At 45.0% G+C, this 25,090-nt stretch overlaps 1 protein-coding gene across 3 annotated transcripts in view; it reads right to left on the reverse strand.

Annotated features, from left to right (window-relative positions):
* The window catches only part of ANKRD13A (ankyrin repeat domain 13A), a 45,467-nt gene that overhangs the window by 14,888 nt on the left and 5,489 nt on the right, over window positions 1–25,090 (reverse strand). For all 3 annotated transcript variants that reach the window (XM_040416574.1, XM_040416575.1, XM_040416576.1), the window contains exons 3-9: window positions 19,903–20,035; window positions 18,149–18,273; window positions 16,226–16,271; window positions 13,215–13,358; window positions 3,917–4,106; window positions 1,701–1,767; window positions 1,437–1,518 (exon numbers count right to left, since the gene is read on the reverse strand). In XM_040416574.1, coding sequence (XP_040272508.1) covers window positions 1,437–1,518; window positions 1,701–1,767; window positions 3,917–4,106; window positions 13,215–13,358; window positions 16,226–16,271; window positions 18,149–18,273; window positions 19,903–20,035 — 787 coding nt within the window. The remainder of the gene's footprint in view (window positions 1–1,436; window positions 1,519–1,700; window positions 1,768–3,916; window positions 4,107–13,214; window positions 13,359–16,225; window positions 16,272–18,148; window positions 18,274–19,902; window positions 20,036–25,090) is intronic.

Genomic DNA, 25,090 nt, shown 5'->3' on the forward strand with positions numbered 1-25,090 from the left:
TTTGCCTAATAATTCTGCACGCAGTGTAGTGTTTAAGCACGGCCACCGCTACTGGACTGCAACATGGCCGTAACCCCTGGGAACAAGCAATGTATAATGCGATGTAACAATGAATCAAGCCAGCAGAGGAGGCAGTACGGAGAATCACAATACATTAGTAAGTGCCTTGTATTAACGTTGTCTACATGATAAATGCCATTTGCTGAAGTGAGACAACCCCTTTAAGTTAACATAGTAGTTAAAGGCCGTGTCCACTTTTGGGGGCAATTTTTTATGATTGCATTTTGCTCATTTTGGGCTAAATAATATTTTTTTCAATTGTTCTTTATTAAAAATATTTTGCCATTCTGTCACAAAGGGTTACCCGTTTTTCTAGCTGTGTGAAGGTACTTTTATACTTTCGGTCATCTAATAAACCATATCTCTAAATTACTAAAAGGTCATAAACACTTATTTAAAGAGGACCTTTCACCTTGAAAAACATTGTGAACTAAGTATTCTGCCATGTAGAGCGGCACCCAGGGATCTCACTGCACTTAATATTATCCCTGGGCGCCGCTCCATTCTCCCGTTATAACCTCCGGTATCTTCTCTCACTAAGTTATAGTAGGCGGTGTCTGCCCTTGTCCTGTGGGCGTCTCCTTCTCCTAGGCTGTAGCGCTGGCCAATCGCAGCGCACAGCTCACAGCCTGGGAGAAAAAAAACTTCCAGGCTGTGAGCTGTGCGCTGCGATTGGCCAGCGCTGCAGCCTAGGAGGGGGAGACGCCCACAGGACAAGGGCAGACACCGCCTACTATAACTTAGTGAGAGAAGATACCGGAGGGCATAACGGGAGAACGGAGCGGCGCCCAGGGATAATAGTAAGGGCAGTGAGATCCCTGGGCGCCGCTCTATATGGCAGCATACTTAGTTCACAATGTTTTTCAAGGTGAAAGGTCCTCTTTAAGCCACATTCTTATCAGTAATCGCTATAATTCATGTCAGAGATCACAGACAAAAAGTCAGTCAGGTGAGTTGCCTTATGGGAAAGAGTAAAAATGCAGAGCCTGGTACTAGAGAATCTCAGCCCTGTGCAGAGAAAAAGGTTTTACATTTTAATAAAGACAAATTTAAAAAAATCATTTTGGCTCAAAATCAGTACAACGCAATAATAAAAAAATTGCCCCCAAAATGTACATAGCCTTTATATATAAAAGTGTGTCATAACAAAAGACCTATGGTATAAAATGTGGCTCAGCAAATATGGGACCTTTTGGAATAATAGTCTTAAAGGGGTTTTCCAGGACTACAAAACTGATAGTCAATCCTTAGAAATATAATTAACTGGACCCTGGTTTACAAAGAAATAAATGATAAACATAAAGAATATGATATGGTATACTCCAAATAATTAAGCATAGATGATTTTAAAAATACAAGAAAACTGATTCCGTTACCTTTATACCGAGACTTTTCGTCTTCTGTTAAATGTTCTGTCCGTGTTTTTGTAACAACATTTACATTATTTGCAGAGTAAACCTAATGGAAAGGAAATCATTATTTACAGTGCATTTTGAAAGCCTTCATACCCTTTCACTTTCTTCACATTTAACCGGTAGTTCTGTTACGGCTTTGAGCCAAAATAAAAAAATTCAGAGTTTCAATGCATTGTATATGTGGAAATGTATGCAATGGACACAACCATTACATCCAGGAATTACCTTGGCTTCATACCCATTAACCATTTCTGCTTTGTCAGTCCTCCAGCCCCAGAATCCAGACTTTGTTCTGCAAAGAGAAGAATTATTACAAAAACTGCAAGATTTCGCCTTTCTTAAAAACGATCCCTAAATTGCCTCTGTTATACATAAAAATCTTAGTATGGAAACAGATTGAAACTACTGCGTACAAAATTGCATTATCTGGTTGGTCTCCCCTCAGTTATAACTGGTTCCATTAAGGCTTCGGTCACATCAGCATTACAGGATAGGTTACAGCCTCTGTCACAGATTCTATTACAAGCCAGACAAAATAACACCAAATGTTATGCAATTGTCCAATAAAATGCCAGGCTCCTTGATGGAGACCCAACGGGTCTGTTGGGCGCCATTTTTGGCTTATAATGGAGCAGAACAATAGAAATATTTAGTGCAGATGTGAACAAACCTTAAAGGGGTTCTGTAACTTTATCTTACATGCACTACTTTTTTGCGGTGCGGAAGGTACAGACAGAAAACCCACGGAAGCACTCTGTAGTGCTTCTGTGGGGTTCCGTGCCTCCGTTCCGCACCACACCTTCCGGATTGCAGGACCCATTCAAGCGGGCCACAATATGGGCACCGGCCGACAGCAGTCGTGTGCATGAGCCCTAAGGGTCCATTCACACGTCCGCAAAATGGGTCCACATCCGTTCCGCAATTTTGCGGAACAGGTGCGGGCCCATTCATTTTCAATGGGGCCCGGAATGTGCTGTCCACATCCGCATTTGCGGATCTGCACTTCCGGATCCGCAAAAAAATAGAACATGTCCTATTCTTGTCCGCAATTGCGGACAAGAAAAGGCATTTTCTCAGAGAGTGCCGGCGATGTGCAGTCTGCAAAATGCATACGGACGTGTGAATGGACCTTTAGTCAGTGGGGAGCTGATAACTGCTCCCGACTGGCACATCCCTATATAGGGGACCTAAATGTTTGGTGAAAGCATAAGCTCAGAGCACTCTGCACTGTCGGGTTTCATCTGCTTTGCTCAGCTTTTCCAGAGTGCGGATCCCATATACTTTCTGTGGATCTGTACATCACATGCTGGAAACGCCAAATACAGCCGACGAAAGCCAACAGTGCAGAGCACTCTGAGCAGCACTGCTGTATGATCGTGCTTTCCAATACCCCACACCACCGCGAACTACACAGCTCGGTCCATTGTGTAGTGGACAAAGCTGGTTACTGCAGTGCTGCTCCCGTTCAAGTGCCCCCTTCCCCCAGTACTAAAAATATTGGTGGCACAGTGCACCCCCCCCCCCAGTATTAAAGTCATTGGTGGCAGTGGCCACAGGGTCCCCTCCCCTTCTCATTGGTGGCAGTAGCAGCTTCTGATCGGAGCCCCAGCAGTGTAATCTTGGGGCTCCGATCGGTTACCATGGCAGCCAGGACGCTACTGAAGCCCTGGCTGCCATGGTAAGCTCCCTGCTGCTGTGTGTACTATGCACAGGGCAGCAGGGAGAGTGTGAAGTCCTATTCACCATAATAGAGCTCTACTAGGGTGAATAGGACAAGGGATGAAAAGATCCCAGGTTTTAGCCCCTAAGGGGAGAAATAGTAAAAAAAAAAAAGTCAAATAAAAAAATAGATATAAAGTTGAAATCACCCTCATTTCCCAACTTTACATATAATATATATATATATATATATATATATATATATATATATATAACAATAAAAATATTACATATCGTCACGCCCAAAAAAGTGTGAACTATTAATTATATATAAAAATCTCCTATGCAGTGAATGCCGTAACAGAAAAAAAAAACTAAAAACACCACGCGATTCGCCATTATTTTTGTCACCCCAAAATATAGGATCGGATTGTTCGATTATGGGCTGGACGTTCCATAAAATGCGGAATGCACGCTGCTTTTTTGGCGTTTTATTTTTTCGAGGGGTATCGAATGGTATCGAGTATCGCAATACTTTTTTATGGTATCGAAATAGAATAAAAATGTTGGTATCGCAACAACCCTAAGTCGGACAACCCCTTTAAGCCTAAATGTAAAAATTTTGGATCAATAGCCAGAATAATATGCTAAAGGAGTGTGTTAAGAGTATCATGGAAGCCACTAAAAACAAGCGTCTTTACACTTTTCAGTCTACAGTTCTGAAACCCCATCACCCCCAAAACCCTATGTGGAGAGGAGCACATTGCAGTACACTGGGCTACCTTTCAAAGGCAATTGAAGTTGTATCCAGGGAAGTGTTAATAACAGGAGAGGTGAGTCTCTTGGTGACTTCCCGCTCTGCTGGCTGCATGGAATCCAAAGTAATGCCCTCTATTTCCTGTGAGATGTCAAAGCGTTCCTTGGTGACTGTCCTGTCGTCATGGTTGATCTCCATCAGCTCTGCCCAGTTATCTGTGGACATTGGAAGTCTGTTTGTTTCTTCATAGCATTAACTGGGAAATCAGATTTAAAAAGCTCTCAACATGAAATAAAGCCTTATCCTTCTGAAGGTTAATCAGCCCTGAAAAGCTCATCTTAAAAAGGTCCATATTCTACAATGAACTTATCAATAAATGATTGAAGCACACATAATGAAGTCACAAAATGTTCACCAGAAGTGGAGTAGGGACACGCTGATGCACTGTGTGGGGGTGACTGCCGCTCAGGACAATCACACGGACTGACCACCAATATGGCAAAAGCAGCCACCGGGTCTTCATTCTCCGTAATGGATTGTGACCACTGTATGATTCCTAATCCAACAGGACACAGACGTATCCATCTCCACTACGGGCATTTAACCATTTCAAGACCAGACCAGTTACTTCTCCCCTTTATCAAATTTTTGGAATTTTTTAGTACATGCGTCTTCAAAAGCCATAACTTTCTTCTTCTGTTTTGTTATTTAAAGAGAACCTGTCACCGGGACTTGATGTATAGAGCTGAGGACATGGGTTGCTAGATGGCCGCTAGCACATCCGCAATATCCAGTCCCCATAGCTCTGTGTGCTGTTATTGTGTAAAAAAAAACGATTTGATACATATGCAAATTAACATAAAAGAGTCATATCTTACTTCTGTGACCAGAGAAGAGTCATATTTTCAAGCTCTGACTCATCTCATGTTAATTTGCATATGGATCAAATCATTTTTTTTACACAATAAAAGCACACAGAGCTATGGGGACTGGGTATTGCGGATGTGCTAGCGGCCATCTAGCAACCCTTGTCCTCAGCTCTATGCCCAAAATCCCGGTGACAGGTTCCCTTTAAGTAATGTTTTCATCTCATATCAGTGATACACAGGTTTATTTTAGTGCCATTGTTATTTTAGTATTTTTTGTTTTTAGTTTTTTTATACCAGGGTAAAAAAAAAGTCTGTTTTTACAATTATTTTAAGGCACAAAGTGCAACTAAAAAGTGTTTTTTACATTATGTTCCTTTTTGTTACAGCAGCTTTGATATAGGCGATATAAGTATATACTATGGTCGGTGGGAGCAGAGCTAGAAGTACCAATGTGGGCTAGTAGTCAGTTTTTTTTTTCTTTTACTACTTTATTTTGGTGGGGAGGGGGGAATGTAGCATTATTTAGTTTTGCATTATTTTTATTGCAGATTTTTCCGGTAACTGAGGCTCCAGTTACAGGAGGAACACAGCTTCCTGAAACACACCGCAGAGCTGAGCAATCACATGAGCACAAAGACAAGTGCAGGAAGCGACACTGAGAACTATGTATATAGTGATGGGAAGGGAGGGACACTAAAAAAAATTATAATAATAATAATCTCTGCCTCGATAGACACCTAGGTCGTCTGTGACAACTGCAGCTAAATGATTTCCATCAAGCTAACAACTCTGCAAGGATGCTCAGACCTTGCAGAGTGTGAAAAACCCATACACTGATAGTCTATAGGTGGTCCACAAGTGGTTAAAGGGGTTTTCTGATTTCAAATAATTTTTGATTAAATGAAGGGATGCTGTTACAGAATAAGTGCTCATAAACCTCACATGACTGCTAAAGCCAATAATTGGACTCAGCAGTGTATGGCATGACACTGCTGAAGGCAGTCCATGTCACTGTTGTAGCCAAAACAATACAGAGAGGCAGAGGGGACAAAGTGGTGGTGATGGATTGCAGGGGGCTTGAGAAAATGAATTTAAAGGCTATGGAAACCTCAAAATCAGAGGAAAAAGCTTGAGTTTTGTCCCGATTCATTGTCAATTGGGACAAAACTGAACAAACCGGAATGGAACGCATCAGGATACATTTCGTTCAGGTTTGTTGCGTTCTGTGACCAGACACAAAATCAGTGCACACTGCGGTTTTGTGTCCGGTTTGCGAAACTGAACAAGCCGGATCCGGTACTAAAAACAATGTAAGTCAATGGTGCCGGATCCGGTATTTTGGACAGGAAAAAACGGTACTGGCGCCCATTGACTTACAATGATTTGTTTATTCTCAATTTAATACAACCACATCTCAACGGAACGGATGCAGCCGGTTGTATTAAATCGAACTGAAGCGTTTTCTTCCTGAAAGGAAGACACATATGTGAAAGTAGCATAGGTAGGTTTACAGTAGTACCTGCCTGACTGAGACCGCCTTGGCACGGGTAGGTGGGCACAGATGTGTTTTGATCAAAATATATTGGCTGAGAGTCTCAGGTTTTATAGGGCTTAGTCCATATGTAATGCTTGCATCTGTTGGGTTGGTGCATTATTTTCTGTGATTTTTTTCATAAATATAGCCATGGGCATCCGCATATTTATCTATCATATCGTGCAGGATGTTTTTATCTTTATTGATTATCTTTTCTCTGTGATTTTAGCCTAACTAAGGAATGGCACAAAGCAGAGTTCTAATAAAACATGCTCCAGAATTGTAATACTAATTGTAATACAAATATCAATGGAGCCGCAGAAAACAGAGTACAGGCAGGAGAACACATTGCTGCTTCTGCCTGTGCCCCCCCCAGGGTGGCTAAATGCTGGCATAGCACATGGGTACCCTGTAAACACGTGCTATGCCAGGATTAGCTGAGTGGAGCGGGCTCCTGTCTGTGACTGCTTCACTAAGCTACAGGCTTACATGCATGACTTGTCGGTACTCCGTACACTGCTGACAAGTCAGCGATGTGCCAGAAGAGTGAATTTGAAGCGCGCTGAAAACCAGGGCTTTAGGGGGAAAACAAGATTTTGTAAAACTTACCAGTAAAATCTCTTTCTCGCTCTTCATTGGGGGACACAGAGACCGTGGGTATAGCTATGTCCTCTAGGAGGCGTTGACACTAGATAAAGCTGTTAGCTCCTCCCCTGGCAGCTATACCCCCTCCAGCCTGGAGAGAGAGCTTCAGTTTGTGAGAAGCAGTAGGAGAAACAAGTAAACCAACGAAACAATGTGGAACAGCAACAATGCCAAGAACCGAACCAGGTTCTAACTAGCAACAGCCACAACTGTGGCCGAACAACAATACTGGGTGGGTGCTGTGTCCCCCAATGAAGAGCGAGAAAGAGATTTTACTGGTAAGTTTTACAAAATCTCGTTTTCTCGCCCATATTCATTGGGGGACACAGAGACCATGGGACGTCCGAGAGCAGTCCAACAGGGAGGGAAAACCACAGACCCATGAAGCAAGCGCCCATGCAGTCAACTAAGAACTGTCGCCTGCAAGACCACGCGGCCCACGCAGCGACCATCAATGCAGAAGTATGCACCTGGCAACTTCTGGCGAACATGTGCAAGGAGGACCTTACATTACTGTGCAGCCAAAGCGCGATTCCTCCTAGCCCAAGAAGCGCCCACCACTTTAGGGGAGTGAGCCGTGACACCTAAGGGTGGAACCCCGCTCCGAGCGCGGTAAGCTGCAGCACTGCCAGACCGAATCCAACGTGCAATTGGCAACCCTTTGGGGGCCGCTAATCCCCAGCGATGACCCTCCTGAGAGAAAAAGGGGGTCCGTACACCGAGAGGGACGGGAGGCTGCTAATAATGAGTAGAGCACTGACAACGTCCATAATGTAACTCCCTTAAGTAGGGCGCGAAGGAAAGGAACGTGCTATGGAAGTCAGAGACTACCTTCGGGAGAAGAAGGAATGCTGAGAAAACCATATTCAGATCCCAAGGCTGTAAGGACTGTACAGAGGAACCATATGTGCCGCTCCTTGAAAGAAAATTCCCACGGCACCAGGGAACCTGGAAGGCTGCCCAAGACGGAAGCGCCAACACCTGACCCATCAAGGAAACAAGGGCTAAACAAAAAGGTCCAACCCTTAAAGTAGAAAGGAGAGAGAAAACCCCAAAGTGAGGGGGACATCTTGGCTTCAGAGAAGCCTCAGAAGGACCTGCAGGTCCCATAATAGATACTGGCGATGCAGACTTTTTGTCCTGAATCATAGTGAGGAAGGTATCCGCCGAAAAACCCTCTCGACGTTAGAACGGCGGTTTCAATAGCCACGCCGTCATTGAAAAGGTCATGTAAGACTGAATCCCTTGAAAGAAGGACGTCTCTTAGTGGCAGTGACCAAGGGACGTCTCCAGGAGAACGAGGTCGGCGTATCACGCACGACGAGTCAGTTTCGGAGCGACTAGGATATGTCTGAATGTCCTCCATCCGGACCTTCCGTAGAACCCTGAGAAGGAGGGGAAGAAACTCCCGCCAAGGAGAATCAGGACCTCCATGGCGGATGCTTCCGGAACTCTGGCTCTGGAGAGAAGGCGGAAGCCCTTGTGCAGATACCGTTAGCACACCCGGACCAATGGAAGAGTCCCTGTAGGAGGAAGAATGTGGAGGGCGGGACAGCCCACCAGTTAGGACCAGATCAGGTCTGGAATAGAAAGGCACCAAACGAAAACCCCATGCAACGCAGGTGAGGGAAGGTAGCAACATAGGAACTACCAAGGCATACGGGGTGACAATGAACCATGAGCCAGAGGGGGAAAGACAGGAGAAGCAATAGGCTAGGTCTAAGCCCCTACCCTGTAAGAGACCGACGCTATACAGAAATAGCCAAAGATCAAGCGGCCGTGCCAAAAGAACTCCGCCCGAGAAGGAAGCCAGGCAAGTGAAGTCACACGGCAATGCCAGCCCCATATCCCAGCAGAGGAGGGAACACCCGTAGAAGCAACCGATCCGGTGCTAAAGAGTCCACCGCCTAGCGAGGGGCTGTGCAGTAAGAACCCAAGCATGTAGGGAAAATAATACCGCTACCACAGTGGTAGCCAGCGCTTGCCCCGGCAACGCAAAAACTGAGGGAGAGGCCCGATACTATCCATAGAAACCACATGCCACACTTCCCCAGTTATGTGGAGCTAACCCTAAAAATTCTACCTGGAAGGGCGCTGAACAGGTGCAACTGCCAAGCTAGCTCCAGGGTAGGACCCCTACCAGAGGAGGATGTCCCACCGCAGCGACCATGAACTCAAACATTAGCGACAAGCCGCACCTGTGGAGGAAAACAAGTTGTAGGAGCTAAATCAGAGTCGCCAGCATAACCACTTCCCCAGAGAATGGGGAGTGGTGGATAGAGAATACGGAGTCAGCGAAAAGAGTCGACACGCTGGAACATACTCACTAGGTATGTACAACGGAGTATGTATTACGTATTGATGCGGACAATATCAGGACCGACCGGAGCAACAGAGGCCCATGGAGATGGGGGGAGGTCTGTAAGACCTACAAGTGATGCTAGGAACCCCCTGGAAGACAGAGGATGTCATAATCAGGTGCGAAACCAGCACCAAAAGAAGGATGTAACGATGAATACCCACCGTATCCACTGGTGGCACCCATATAACACTAGGGTAAGAGTGTCGGGCGCCTGCGAGAACCAACTGTAGCCACGCCCTCTTGGAAATAAGCGAAGGCACCTAGAGCCGTAGTGCCGCAGAAGATGTTTAGTTACTCCCCGCTAGTGGATCACTAGCGGAAGGGGGAAATGCGACGGAACCACGGTGATGTGCAACACTCCGCCTATGGAAGGATAGCGGACAGTCGGAACCGTATTCAATGGTAGAGTAATTAGCTACCTAAGGAAGGTGTGAGCATACGGCAAATACTGGTCAGTGGTAGGGAGCATACCCCACCTAAGAAGGCAGGCGAATGCCCAGAGCGAACTAGCGCATATGGCGAGTCCTGTACCCCGTGGAGTGCAATAGAGCACCTAAGGGGGTAATGCATACAGCACATAATGTAACCAGTGACAATGTAATCGCGCCACCGATGGATCCGCATATGGCAGGTCCCGAACCCCAAGTCATTGTACTTAGTCCACCTATGGTAGGGGACAATGTATAAAGCAGGCTCTGTATCCTGAAGTAGTGCAGTTACACCACCAAAGGAAGTGGGTAATGCATACGACAGTACTGTTGGCCACCTAGACGCAATCTCTGGAAGATTGCTTCGGACTCATATCAGGATCCGAATCAGAGATTCTCCCCTCTTTCTGGACGGACCCGCCCCAGTGAGGGAGGGTGTGTCTGAGCATGATTTTTAGGGAGGAAGAGTAGGGGAGCGGAAATATTCGAGGAGAAGATTGTCCTGCTGCGGTTCGCTTGCGCGTAGAGCTACCCTTCAGAATGTCGCCCCTGGCAGTTGTGGACTGCGCAGGCGGGGACTTATCAACCAAACCACCCGAGGGTGGAACGGAAACTCCCAGAAGTCTCTCCACCGGATTGCGAAGGTGGAGCATTATCAACCAAAGAACCCCCGGAGGGTGGATGGGAGATTTTAGCGGACCCCACTGGATTGCGCAGGTGGAGAATTATTAACCAACGACCAGGAGGGTGGATTGGGAATCCCAGAGGTCCTCCACTGTATGGCGCAGGTGGAGAATTTATCAACCAAACGGCCCCGTAGGGCAGATTGGGATCCTGCAGAGATCCTTCACTGAGTTGCGCAGGTGAAGAATAATCAACCAACCCTGCGGTGGTCCGTCACTGGATTTTGCAGGTGGAGAATCATCAACCAAACGGTCCAGGAGGACGGATTGGGATCCTGCAGTGGTCCGTCACTGGATTGCGCAGGTGGAAAATCATCAACCAAACGGCCCGGAAGGACGGATTGGGATCCTGGATCCTGCAGCGGTCCCTCACTGGATTGCCCAGGTGGAAATTCATCACCAAACGGCCCCGGAGGACGGATTGGATCCTGCAGGGGTCCATCACTGGATTGCGCATGTGGAGAATCATCAACCAAACGGCCCGGAGGCGGTTTTGGGAATTACGCGAGCGTGGCTGAGGAGGGGGACCCGTATGGACGGACATGTCCTATATTATTATTTATTTATTTTATAAAACTAGAAAGCCGGCCTCAATGACAAGAGTCAGTAAGGGGTTAAATCCTCCACTCATGTACAGTGTACTTAGGGGAAGGGCCCCAGATAATCAGGTGCCAGCCTAAGAATGGTGGGTGGCCATGAAGGGTTAAGGCAGTGGCTCAGCAGGCGACTGGGGGAGGGGGAGAAGGGCGGGAAGAATTGGCGCCAGAGTGCGCCCCCCCCCCCCCGCTCCAAGGGGTGTAATGTGGGAGGTGTCAGGGAGCGGAGTCTCCTCCGTAGGTATGACCGTCTGCCCTGCTGGCCGCCATATTTTTTGAGCGGGCGGCAAAAATCGCGGCCGGTTGAACGCAGGGCGGTTAACCCCTTCCCGGAGCGGCGGCGTAAATGTGGAAGGTGTTAGAGGGCGGAGCTCCTCCGCATGTGTGAACGGCCGCCCTGCTGGCCGCCATATTCTTTGAGCAGGGCGGCAAAAAATCGCGGCCGAAGCACCGAAGCGGGGCCGGCCGAACGCAGGGTGGTTAAACCCCCTCAGGAGCGACGCGCCCGGCATCCGCTCCCGAAGGGGTGGAGACAGGTAAATGCCGCCATGTCGGTGAGTGGAATATGTGCCGCTCCTTGCTGCGCTCCGCTCCCTGCATGTAAATAAGGAATTAGCACTAGGGAGTTACATAGTCCACCTAATTTGGCGCCAAAAACTGAGGGAATTAACCCCCTATGTCCTCCTCAATCAACCAAACGGCCAGTGCCGGAGGGGAATGCTTCAGGGGTGCTGGGCTATGCTGAAGCCCTGTCTGGTCGCAGACTATTGCCACCAAGAGGGAGGGGGGACCAACCCAGAGGGTTAAATACTCACCTAGTCCCGTGTACTCACCTCTCTTCTCTCTCCTGCCGCCATCTTCACCCCTCCTCTGGTCCAGCAGGGTCACCCCTTCAGCTACTGGCACCGTATTGGCAGGAAGCTGGAAGGGGGGGCTTGGATGGGTGACCCCATGGCTGGCGGGATGCAGGGGAGGGAGGCTGCCCTGGTCCACCTTGTCTTCTGTGGGGGAGGCAGCAGTGCGGGACACCGGCACTGGCGCAACTCGACCCCGGGAGAACAGGGAGGCGAGGCATCCCTGTTTGCCCATCTGAAAAAGAAGGGGAAAAAAATAAACTAAAATAAAACATCTTCAGGAGATCACTAGAGGACATAGCTATACCCACGGTCTCTGTGTCCCCCAATGAACATGGGTGAGAAATATCTTTAGTAAAAAGTCAAAATCAAGAAATAAAAGTATATTAGAAACTTTCTTTATGGCATTTGGGACATTTTTTTTTTTTTTAAACTTGAAGAAAAAGTTTAGTTACTTTTTAAAGCGTACCAGAGTTTTCAAAATAAGTTTGCATGTCACAATGGCTGTGCTTCTTTGTACAATCATAACTGTGAAAGAACAAGTCTTTTCAGGTACTCCCTAATGTCTCTTTCAGCCATATTATTCTCAGTTTGAGCTGCACAGCTAGATGCACTTCACTCAGAAGCAGGGAATGCCTCCCTTCTGTGAAATATGCCAGCATTGTACTGCTGTGACCTTCTTCCCCTTACTTCCCACTAGGTTTGTTTTCAGCTGCGGAGCTGCAGAAAAGATAAGGAGGGAAAAAAAATAAAATCACACTTAAACCTCTTGTACACGGCCGTTGCTCAACCATTTTGTGCATTGGGGACCGTAATTTGTGGTCCCCAATGCACGGGCACTATGCGTGCGGCTGCTGCAACGGATCCAGACCCATTCAACTTGAATGGGTCTGTGATCTTTCTGCACCACAAAAAAAAATAGAACAAGTTCTGCGGTGCAGAGGCACTCCGTAGTGCTTCTGTGGGGTTCCATGCCTCCATTCCGCACAGCACCTCCAGATTGCGGACCCATTGAAGTAAGTGGGTCCGTGATGCGGTGTAGAAGCAGTTCTTTTATCAGGCTCACAATCTCAGCTAGCTCTGACATGCCCCCATTTCCGGTGAGCCATATTCTATGTCTCCGTTATTAGGAAAGTATCTTGCCTGACGACAGGCAGTGGACTGCGAATTAGGTGGAAGTGGGACCCCTAGTGGCCATGACTTTACAGCCGTTTTTCAGGTGGATGCAGGCATATTTTTAAATGAAATTACACCACTCTCTATAAAATTTAATTGTATTAAAGAACCGTGACTCTTTAAGCTAAAATGTATACCCCTGTAGAAGCAGAAAATATGAATATGTAAGATCTCACCTTCTTCTTTAAATATAAAGCTATGCTTTCCACGGATCCAGCTCATATTCTCAAAACCTAACAGAGTGGCATCAACACGAAGCTTGGCACCGCTTTTCCATATCCGACAAACATCACTGGGACACACCCTGGACAACAATGGAACTGCAAGAGAAGGCATAAGCATTTCATATTTTGTACTGTATATATTTTAACACCCAAAAAATTTTGGGGACAAAAAACTGCTATTTTTGCAGTGTGAACGTCAGCATTTGCAATGCTTACTATGTTGCCTCAATATCCAATATCACAGGATATGTATGCAGAAAGCTCTAATGGTTATGGTGTACGGGGAAGCAGGTGCTTTAAACCTTTCCCTACCAAGGACATATCTCATATGTCTGTCTTTCTAATGACCCCTCTAGGTCTATACATTTAGTTTGACGCCATGACCAGGATGTTTACCACTGTCCGGATCACAGCGCCAAATAAGCCGCACCACAATACAGACATCAATAAAGTTAACATTTTACACTGTCCCTATCCTGCATATACCTGATCTATACAGTAAAATATACAGACCGCTTCTCTAGCCATACCTGTTACACACTGCAGTAATAGAGATCACAATCATCACTAAGGCTACTTTCCCACTAGTGTTTTTACTTGATCCGGCAGGGTTCAGCAAAAACGCTTCAGTTAATGATAATACAACAATCTGCATCCGTTATGAACGGATCCGGTTGTATTATCTTTAACATTGCCAAGACAGATCTGTCATGAACTCCACTGAAAGTCAATAGAGGACGGATCCGTTTTCTATTGTGGAAGAGAAACCGGATCCGTCCCTATTGACTTGCATTGGGGGTCATGCATCCATCTTGCTCCGCATCCCAGGACGCAAAACGAACTACAGCATGTTGCGGTTTTCTCTCCGGTATGGGAACGCAACGAAACGGAAAGGAATGCATTTTGGAGCATTCTGTTCTGTTCAGTTTTGTCCCCATTGACAATTAATGGGTACAAAACGGAAGCGTTTTTTCCGGTAACTAAAACGCTAGTGTGAAAGTACCCTAAAGAGAAATTTGTAATCTATTTTTGACAGATGGAAAACATTTCACTCAATGTCGCCGTAAAAGATCATTTTCAATTACAGTTTTTTTTTCTCTCTAACAATAGTATTCAGACACTTTTTGGGGGGTGTATTTCAGGGGCTTTTTTGTGCCCATATTATGAATGCAACACCCAGATCTCCTGGGATTCATCAGAACCAGTAGTATGGTGACCTAACTCATTTTCTGATTAACTACAGGAGAGTCAGGTGTTGTGTACATAATATAGCACCCATATTATACCTGTCTAAAAGCGGTTTTAGTTAAAGCATTATATGAGGTTTAGGCTCCATTCACACGTCCGCAATTGCGCGGACCCATTTATTCTCTATGGGGACTGAATGGATGCGGAGAGCACACCATGTGCTCTCCACATCGGCATTTCCGGAGCGCAGCCCCGGAAAAAAATAGAGCATGTCCTATTCTTGTCCGCAATTGCGGACAAGAATAGGCATTTCTATGGGGGTGCCGGCCGGGTGTATTGCGGATCCGCAATGCACTACGGACGTGTGAATGGACCCTTAGGAATGTATCATTGTTTGTATAGAGGGATGAAAATTATATACAGTACAGACCAAAAGTTTGGACACACCTTCTCATTCAAAGAGTTTTCTTTATTTTCATGACTATGAAGGCATCAAAACTATGAATTAACACATGTGGAGTTATATACATAACAAACAAGTGTGAAACAACTGAAAATATGTCATATTCTAGGTTCTTCAAAGTAGCCACCTTTTGCTTTGATTACTGCTTTGCACACTCTTGGCATTCTCTTGATGATCTTCAAGAGGTAGTCCCCTGAAATGGTCTTCCAACAGTCTTGAAGGAGTTCCCAGAGATGCTTAGCACTTGCCCTTTTGCCTTCACTCTGCAATCCAGCTCACCCCAAACCATCTCGATTGGGTTCAGGTCCGGTGACTGTGGAGGCCAGGTCATCTGGCGCAGCACCCCATCACTCTCCTTCATGGTCAAATAGCCCTTACTTTAAAAGTTTTCCCAATTTTTCGGCTGACTGACTGACCTTCATTTCTTAAAGTAATGATGGCCACTCGTTTTTCTTTACTTAGCTGCTTTTTTCTTGCCATAATACAAATTCTAACAGTCTATTCAGTAGGACTATCAGCTGTGTATCCACCCGACTTCTCCTCAACGCAACTGATGGTCCCAACCCCATTTATAAGGCAAGAAATCCCACTTATTAAACCTGACAGGGCACACCTGTGAAGTGAAGTCTACCTCTTGAAGCTCATCAAGAGAATGCCAAGAGTGTGCAAAGCAGTAATCAAAGCAAAAAGGTGGCTACTTTGAAGAACCTAGAATATTACATATTTTCAGTTGTTTCACACTTGTTTGTTATGTATATAATTCCACATATGTTAATTCATAGTTTTGATGCCTTCATAGGCATCAAAATAAAGAAAACTCTTTGAATGAGAAGGTGTGTCCAAACTTTTGGTCTGTACTGTACGTACTACATAATTCCCAATACTTGCATGCAAAATTTACACGGTGCATTCCTGCGATTCAATTTAACACATGCAGCCTTGAGTGTACAGTCGACAGGTGTAGTATGTATGAAGGCCTCACACCTTACAGTTTTTTTACAGGCTATGTTTTGCATAAGATCTCGGTCAGAGTATGCATTTTAGTTGCAACTTTGAATTTTTGCTAATAATCATTGTTTGCTGCAAAGTTGCATGAAGGTGGCTATGTGTATTAATTATTAGGTTACATTTGTATACACAGAAGATTATGTTACTAATGGCTATAGTTAAGGGAGTATGCAATGGAAGTAAAGACAGCATAAAGTACAGTACTAACAAACTAAATACCAAAAGTGACTTCTATGGGGGATTTAGGGTTTGATGTAAGAATATAAATTTAACTGGTAACCTGCATAAATCGGTATCCGCTTACCCCAACTTGTGAACTCCCACTTCATTTCCACATAGAAATCAGAAGCCTGAGGGGGAAAAAATAATAGTGCGATAAGGGATACATAACAGGCTGACTTTTCTTTGTTAGGCTAGTTTTACACTGGTGTTAGACATCTCAGCCTGCCGGAGATGTCTGGATCCGGCATTGCCAGACGCTACCTGACACCCGCTGGGCCCATTCACTAAAATGGGGACAGATGCAGATCTGGCCTCAACCTGGCAAACATGGTGAGAATCGGACGGATCTCCGCTGGTCCCCATTATAGTGAATGGAGCCGGACGGCGATGCGCTAGCTTCGGGCAATGCCAGAATGTAGAGCGATCTGGCAGTGAACAGATCTAAAATTGCTAGTGTGAAACTAAACATTGATGTGTATGTAGTAAGGCTAAAGGAAATAAAAATAGAACTATTTTAACTCATTCCAGCCTATATTTAGGAACAAGAGGGTTTCTAGTGTAGACATAACTGTATAATGTAAAAATGGGCAACTCACCAATATACTCTGATTTCAATTTCCCGCCATTTTCAAGATCTCTGTTTGCTTGCGACAAACTATTACGCTAGGGGAGACTATGTGCGATTGATGTATTTAGCTCACAGAGGTTTCCCTAGGGTGGATACAATTGTAGACAAACTCTTAGCTGTTCTCCGGACTAGGCCTATAGTCTTCAGCCTCTGGATTTAATCACATTCACTAAGGCCCCTTGCAGACAAGCGTGTCCGGATTAGGTCCGGATGCGCCCCAGGTGAATTGCGGCAAACCCGCGCAAGTAGGTACGCAATTGCAATCAGTTTTGACTGCGATTGCGTTCCGTTGTTCAGTTTTTATCACGCGGGTGCAATGCGTTTTGCACGCGCGTGATAAAAAACTGAATGTGGTACCCAGACCCGGACTTCTTCACTGAAGTTCAGGTTTGGGTTCGGTGTTGTGTAGATGTAATTATTTTCCCTTATAACATGGTTATAAGGGAAAATAATAGCATTCTTTAATACAGAATGCTTAGTAGAAGGTCAATTGAGGGTTAAAAAAAATAAACCTCCTCCAATTGATTGCGTAGCTGCCGGTCTCCTGTTCTTTCTTCAGGACATGTCAAAGGACCTGTGGTGACGTCACTGAGCTCATCACATGGTCCAATTGTGATTGGGCCATGTGATGTGATGTCACCACAGGTCCTTTAGCCGGCAGCTCATGATTAAAGTAGTAAGAAGAGATCGGCAACTACGCGATCAAGAGGAGGAGATGAGTTAATTTTTTTTATTTTTTAACCCTCAATTGACCTTCTACTAAGCATTCTGTATTAAAGATTGCTATTATTTTCCCTTATAACCATGTTATAAAGGAAAATAATACAGTGAATAGACTGTCATCTTAGCAACCATGCGTGAAAATCGCACCGTATCCGCACTTGCTTGCGATTTTCAAGCAGCCCCATTCACTTCTATGGGGTTTGCGTTGCGTGAAAATCACCGCTCATGTGCACATAGAAATGAATGGGTCCGGATTCAGTGCGGGTGCAATGCGTTCACCTCACGCATTGCACCCGCGCGGAAAACTCGCCCGTGTGAAAGGGGCCTAAGAGAAAGACACCAGGATACACAGCAACATATTTTTGAGGGACAGCAAGCCTCAGAAAAGTTGCATGACCAAAAACATTTGTTGGACACATCTGCAACTTGTTGTCACGCAACTATTTTAGACCTGGGATTTGGCTTTAAAAACACAACCAAACCCAAACTCACACTCCCTGGGAGTGTGGTTAGGGTGTTCCAGTCACTTCATGGAATTTGGGACACAATTTTGAGAATATATTTACCATGGGAGGTAAAATGGCAGCAGTGACCCATAAAACTAATGCATCATGGCAGAAGTGCATGAAAAAACTGCAGCAAAACTGAGCTCACCTCCAATGTTTTATTAAGGAGCTCAGGAACTCCTCCAAGGGCTGTAGACGCCTTGTGAAATTCTCGGTACTGCAGAACCATCTGCACCATCTCTGGGTCTCCGGTGCTCACAGCTTCATGCAAAACTGGAAGAAATAATAACATGCAATGTAAAAGATAAAAGCCAATGGTGACCTATCTAGTGATGCTGTAAACTAGATTTTCTTCACAAGAATGCTTGTCTTGTACGGCAGGTCACCGTAAAAATTCTTGTGTAAACCAAATGTATCACCCTAAAATAAAACGGCCTGTTTGGTGATGGATACTTTTTAATGGGGTTTTCTAGGATTTTAAACACTGTTGGCCAATCCTCAGAATAGGCCATCAATATCTGTTCAGTGTAGGTCTGACTGACATTGGACCGCAATGGATTTTGACCATATAGTTACTTTTAATCAGCAGGATTAACCCTACCAGGCAGTATAAATGTTTTAACATGGTTTATCCTGCTGGCTTATTTTGGCCATGCTGAATACCGCTAGGAACCACAATGTGATCCCTGGAACGAAGAGCACACAGAGTCTGGTCAAAAGCCTTATGTAAAGCCCTTTACCAAAAAGGAGTGTGCATGAACATTGGTTAAAGGGGCTGTCTCAATTCAGCAAATAGCATTTATCATGTACAGAAAGTTAATACAAGGCAGTTACTAATGTTTTGTCATTGCCATTCTTGCCTCCTTTACTGGATTCATTTTTCCATCACATCATACACGTCTCCATGGTTACGACCACCCTGTAGTCCAGCAGCGGTGGCCATGCTTGCACGCAATAGAAAAAAAAGCCCCAGTCTATGTGAGCTCCCATGGTCCTAGCCACCAGATAGGCCAGCACTTTTTCCTATAGTGTGCAAGCACGGCCACAGCTGCTGGATTGCAGGGTGGTCGTAACCATGGAAACGAGCAGTGTATAATGTGATGGAAAAATGAATCCAGCCAGCAAAGGAAGCAATATGGACAATCCCAATACATTAGTAAGTGCCTTGTATTAACTTTCTCTACATGATAAATGCCACTTGCTGAAGTGAGACAGCCCCTATAAAGTTCTGGACCAGATACCCCATTGTGCCTCATAAGTTGATGTTTGCCAAAGCAATATTCTTTGGACACCAATCGATGTAACATCCTAACTAGCTGCTGATGTGAATATGTGGGAGGCAATTTGGATCAAACAATGCCAATGTGTGAAGGATGAACTGTCAAACACCGAGATAGGAAATTCTGGAACAGAGGAGTGCAGCCATCTGACCAGGCACTTCAACCAATGGACATCTTTGAGGAGAAATAATATACTGAGAATATGTGCAGTAAAACGTCTATTAAATAAGGATTCTGCCAGACCCAGCAACGTACCGATTTGGTAAAGGGCCAAGAAGGAATGGGGCAATGAGAGCTTCAGAGCAGGAGATACATTCAGCAGCTATGTTCATGTCAAGCTTGTGACATATCCTTAGTGGGACAGCTTCAGATGTACAGACGTGTCCACAGGGTTACATTAGCCAGACGAGGGGCAAAAAAAAGGGTCTTTTTAGCCTTCCCCCATTTGACTGGTATATGAAAAAATGTATAGAATAGTGTAGTACCCAGTATTTTTTTTTTTTTTTAACAATGGCGGATCCCACTTTATGGCACAAGTCAGAGGCTTCCATTTAACGTCCTGGCATCTTGCAACAGAGGCCATAAACATGTGGTGGTATAAAATGTATAGATTCTGATTTACCGGTCCAGCCATCCCGGTTTTCTTTTGTGACATCTGCCTTATGCCTGAGAAGCACCCTAGCAGACTCCAGATGTCCTAAGGAGACCGCGAGGTGCAATGGTGTCCGGCCCCGTGGATCCAGCTCTTCAATATCCTGTTGGGAATATTATTTCTTATTATTTTTATGTAGGTTCCCATTCGGTTACTAAAACACGATATAATATATAAATTAAAAGAATATATGGAAGGAAAAACTCACTTACCAGCTCCAACCCAGAATTAAATCGTATGTCAGTAGGTACGGCGTGTCATGGCGAGCGACTATTCCCAAATTGGAAAACAAGGATCCAGAACTGCCATTCTCCGACCTGTAGACTTCATTGAAATGTACACATGCAATTAAAAAAAAAGACTGAGTTTTCTTGACGCGTTTCGGGCAACACTAGCCCTTTGTCAAAAGAATAAAATCTCACACAGAGTAACAGGTAAAATACACGAGCCAGGTAGCCAATAGGGAGTCAACACATACAGGTGAATATTAGGCATCCACAGGTTCATGACAAATTGTTCACAAAGAGGGCGAGACGCCTAAAAAAACAATGCTTTATATACACAACATATTCAAAAATGACGTCTGTCACCGCTCACCCAACAATAAAGTGCATGATATATCATAATAGATATTCAATTATGATATATCATGCACTTTATTGTAGGGTGAGCGGTGACAGACGTCATTTTTGAATATGTTGTGTATATAAAGCATTGTTTTTAGGCGTCTCCTCCTCTTTGTGAACAATTTGTCATGAACCTGTGGAGGCCTAATGATATTCACCTGATCATGTATGTGTTGACTCCCTGCTGGCTACCCGATTTTGCAAACGTGTATTTTACCTGTTACTCTGTGTGAGATTTTACTCTTTTGCCTGAAACGCGTCAAGAAAACTCAGTCTTTTTTTTTATTGCATGTGTACATTTCAATAAAGTCCACAGGTCGGAGAATGGCAGTTCTGGATCCTTGGTTTTCCAATATATAAATTAAATCATTTTCATTTAGTGTAGGTCACTGAGGCTAAAAAGACGACAACAACCACCACTTTACACGCCCCATTTGGCTTTCAATTTTTGCACCTCCAGAGCTACAATGAGAGGTCTATTGGTGTAACTAACATCCATGTACAATACTGCTTCACTGAATGCAACAGAACTACTGGTGAGATAGCTAGGAAACACAGAAGTATAGGCAGGCGCTGAATCTCCTTGAAGAGACTTACTATGATTGTCCTAAAAACAGCCGCGTGATGGACATAAAAAAAAAAATGAAAATGAAAAAAGTTGTCGTGCGGCCATTTTTCACTGTTGTGAGACTAAGACCTCAGTGTCAGACATGACATACAGTAATTAGAGAATATTCCGTTACTGTGGCTGGTTTAGTTGTAAGTCAGGGTAGTGAAGCAACGGATATTTCGGGACAGGAAGTACTGTACATGGCATACTATAGGGTTACCCTATCCAGAGACCAGTCAAGGGCTTTTTTGCCATTTACTGGAGTTTTAGAGTACACTTAATTATCTACTGGACCTTTGCCTTGTAAAAATTTGGCAACTGCCCAATTTATTTTCCTAGAGCTGGTGAAAAATTGGACATGAGCCAGCTCTCAGACAAAATCCTCCAGCTCAATAAGACTAAGGAGCGAGTAATTTTGGCTAATCCGTTGCAATTAAGTGACTGTTAATACTAAGAGGATTCCAATAATTAGGAATATTGCTACAATATTACACGTAAGAAGATTGTAGAGGAAAAATCTTTAGTAGAAGCGAGCTGGTATGCACATTAACAGAGAACTGCAATAGGAAACCCTATTCCTGCCAGGATGCCTCCAATGCAGCAGTGAAAGCCTGGACATCCGAAAGATCATTACCAGCAAATAATCTAAAGAAGATATTAAAAAGGAAAAGAACAGCAATTCTAAATAAATATTCAGTAAAATGCAGCGCACTGATCCCAACAGGGGCTTCCATAAGCTAACCAGAGGCCCTGAACCCACCCCGGTGTCCCATCCTGCTTCACTCAAAATGTGACAATTAAAGGGGTGGTCCAGGGTATGACTGCTTTGTTTTAAAACCAGCACCACACCTGGTTGTAGGGGGTACTGCAGCTCAGCCATGTTCTGTTCAGCCGAGCTGTAATACCAGACACAAGGTGGGATTTTTGGAGGAAAGCGGATACTTTTGGATTCCTGTACAATCCTTTTAAGATTGCTGCAGTTCCCGTCCTCATTTCTGAAGAAACAGTAACATTATATTATTACCCAAACACATCATAATGTGCCAGTGATATTGGCCATACTCATAAGTCCTCATGTGCACAACCATATTTTTCATCTGGTTCTACGAGCATTTTTATGCAGATAGCACACCGACCTATACATTTCTATGGGGCCATACACTTATCCAGAATTTTTGCGAATCCGTGTGGCCACTTAGCATATCATAGAACATGTCCTGTTCTTGTTTGTATTGTAAAAAAAACACGGAAGGTATCCATATTTTGCGAATTTGCTTTGTTAATGAGCAAAATACAGACACGGGTGTCTGCATGAAACCTTAGGCCCCTTTCACACGAGCGAGTTTTCCGCGTGGGTGCAATGCGTGACGTGAACGCATAGCACCCGCACTGAATCCTCACCCATTCATTTCAATGGGTCTATGTACATAAGCGTTTTTTTTTCACGCATCAGTTCTGCGTTGTGTGAAAAACGCAGCATGTTCTATATTCTGTGTTTTTCACGCAGCCCTGGCCCCATAGAAGTGAATGGGGCTTCAGTTAAACACGCATTGCATCAGGAAGCAAGTGTGGGTGCAATGCGTTTTTCACTGATGGTTGCTAAGAGATGTTGTTTGTAAACCTTTAGTTTTTTATCACGCGCGTGAAAAACGCATCAAAACGCATTGCATCCCCGCGGAAAAAAACTGAACAACTCAACGCAATCGCAGACAAAACTGACTGAACCTGCTTGCAAAATGGTGCGAGTTTAACTGAACGCACCCTGAAAGCATCCGGAGCCAATTCGTCACACTCGTGTGAAAGGGGCCTAAGGGTTAGGTTCACATCTGTGGTGTATTTTTCCGTTTTACTGTTCCGTGAAAGAACAGAAAAATTTAATAAAAAATTAATTCACATCAACGGGGCCCAGCAGACCCCTGATTATAATTCAGAAGCACAAAAATACTGCTGCATGCAGAACCTCCACTACAAATGTGAATCTAGCCTAACTGAAACACAAAAAAAGACGAATACAAACTTATACAAGTGCGTGATGACCCCTCTGCCAAGTAATAATTCTCTTAAAGGGGTTGTCCAGGTTCAGAGCTGAACCCGGACACATCCCCATTTTCACCCCACCGGCCCTTCTGACAGGAACATTCATGCTCCGATGCTCTCCCTTGCCCTACGCTGTATTGGGCAGGGCAAAGACTGTTAGTTTATATCATTACACTGATAGGCGGAGGCTTCCACCTAGCAGTGTTCCCGGTGACGTCACCTGCACTGAGGAGCAGGCTTTAGCGCTGCCCTAGCCGTTTTACAGGGCAGCGATAAAACCCGCTCATCAGTGCCAGTGACATCACCGGGAACATTGCTAGGCGGAAGCCTCTACTTAGCTCACCCCATGGACAGCCCGATACGTCACCGAACCCCCCCCCCCCCCCCCAAAAAAATAAAAAATGAAAGCCTTTGCCCTGCAAGATTCATTGGGGGGGGCTCATATCAGGGGGGCTGCCTGGGTGAAAATGGGGATATGTCCGGGTTCAGCTCTGAACCTAGACAACCCATTTAATAGCCACCCACTGATGGCCACACTTGAACTATTTCGTTGGTTGTATTCTGGTGCCGTAAGCACACAACAGGATCCGAGTAAACAAGATTCGCCTGACCTTGTGGGTAAATATATACAGTATGTGGATTTGGACCAGGTCAGTTATGGACAGATTTCGTTTGCCTACAGTTGCAAAGCCTTTGTGCACATTGGTTGTTCATTCTTGCAGTTATGTCTCAGGCAGATAGGTAAATGGTTACAAGGGTGGCCTGATTAGACACCGGGGGCGATTTATCAAACCAATCTGATTCCACCTTTCATTATCCAAAAGGAGCTGTGAAAAATGAAAGGTGGAATCTGATTGGTTGCTATGGGCAACTAGGTCAGTTTTCCTTTACACCAGTTTTGATAAACCTCCCCCAACTGGGGTTTACCACAAGAGGGTATAAAAACGCTTGCCCTATAAAAAGGCTCTCAGAGGCTGAGGTATCGATTGTTAGATATGTCTCTACAAAGCACCTGAAGACATTTTAACCAGTTGACAGACCTTGAGAAGGGGTGCATCATTGGACTGAGACAATCAGAATGGTTGTTTTGAGGAACTGCCCGCCATCTAGGCTGTTGGGAGGTGTTTGGCGCAGTGGTTACGTGAGGGCACGCACACAGACGGCCCAGACAGACCACCAGTAGAAAGGAGCTTTGATTTGCACAAGCAGCTCCCACAGTTTCACCGTCCACCATCCAGGTGCAGTTGGTGCCAGCTCTGTCTCTGCCTGAACCATTTCCAGGCATTAAGCAATGGGAAATTTGGCGTTATGGCGCCCATTATATGCCCTACCGTTGACAGCCAGCCACCATCGCATTCGTTTGCACCGATGTCGTGAATTAGAAACCAACAGCGGTAAATAAGTATTACCCATTGAAATCAAAGGACTGTCTGTATAAGGATGACTTCACACACCGCAGATTATGTTGCAGAAATATCTGCAACTGGAAATCTGTTCCTTTCATCTGAATGGAGTTGCTTTGCCGGCAAATACATGGATTTCTGCAAGTCCCATTCATGTGAATAGAACTGATTTTCAGTCGCAGACTTGTGAAGCCGCCCTAATGCCTGGACCTGCCTAGTTCTCCAGGGCAAGTGACAACAGATGGCGTAAACTTAGCCAGGCTGTCTAGACATACACCGAGTGGATCACAGGGGCTCGGGCTGGATGATAAAATTAGTGTAGGGCTAGAAACATTTGTCCAACTCTATACCAACTATTGGTCGGCTTACTTTGACACTGATTTTTACGCCAGAATTGTGGTGCAATTGTGCAGCTGGGCTAAATGTTGCATATTACACCATGCCCCTTTCCCACAAACCCACATCCTTTTGTTGGGCAGGGC

Source organism: Bufo bufo, chromosome 2 (genome assembly GCF_905171765.1).
Source record: "Bufo bufo chromosome 2, aBufBuf1.1, whole genome shotgun sequence".
Taxonomy (NCBI): domain Eukaryota; kingdom Metazoa; phylum Chordata; class Amphibia; order Anura; family Bufonidae; genus Bufo; species Bufo bufo.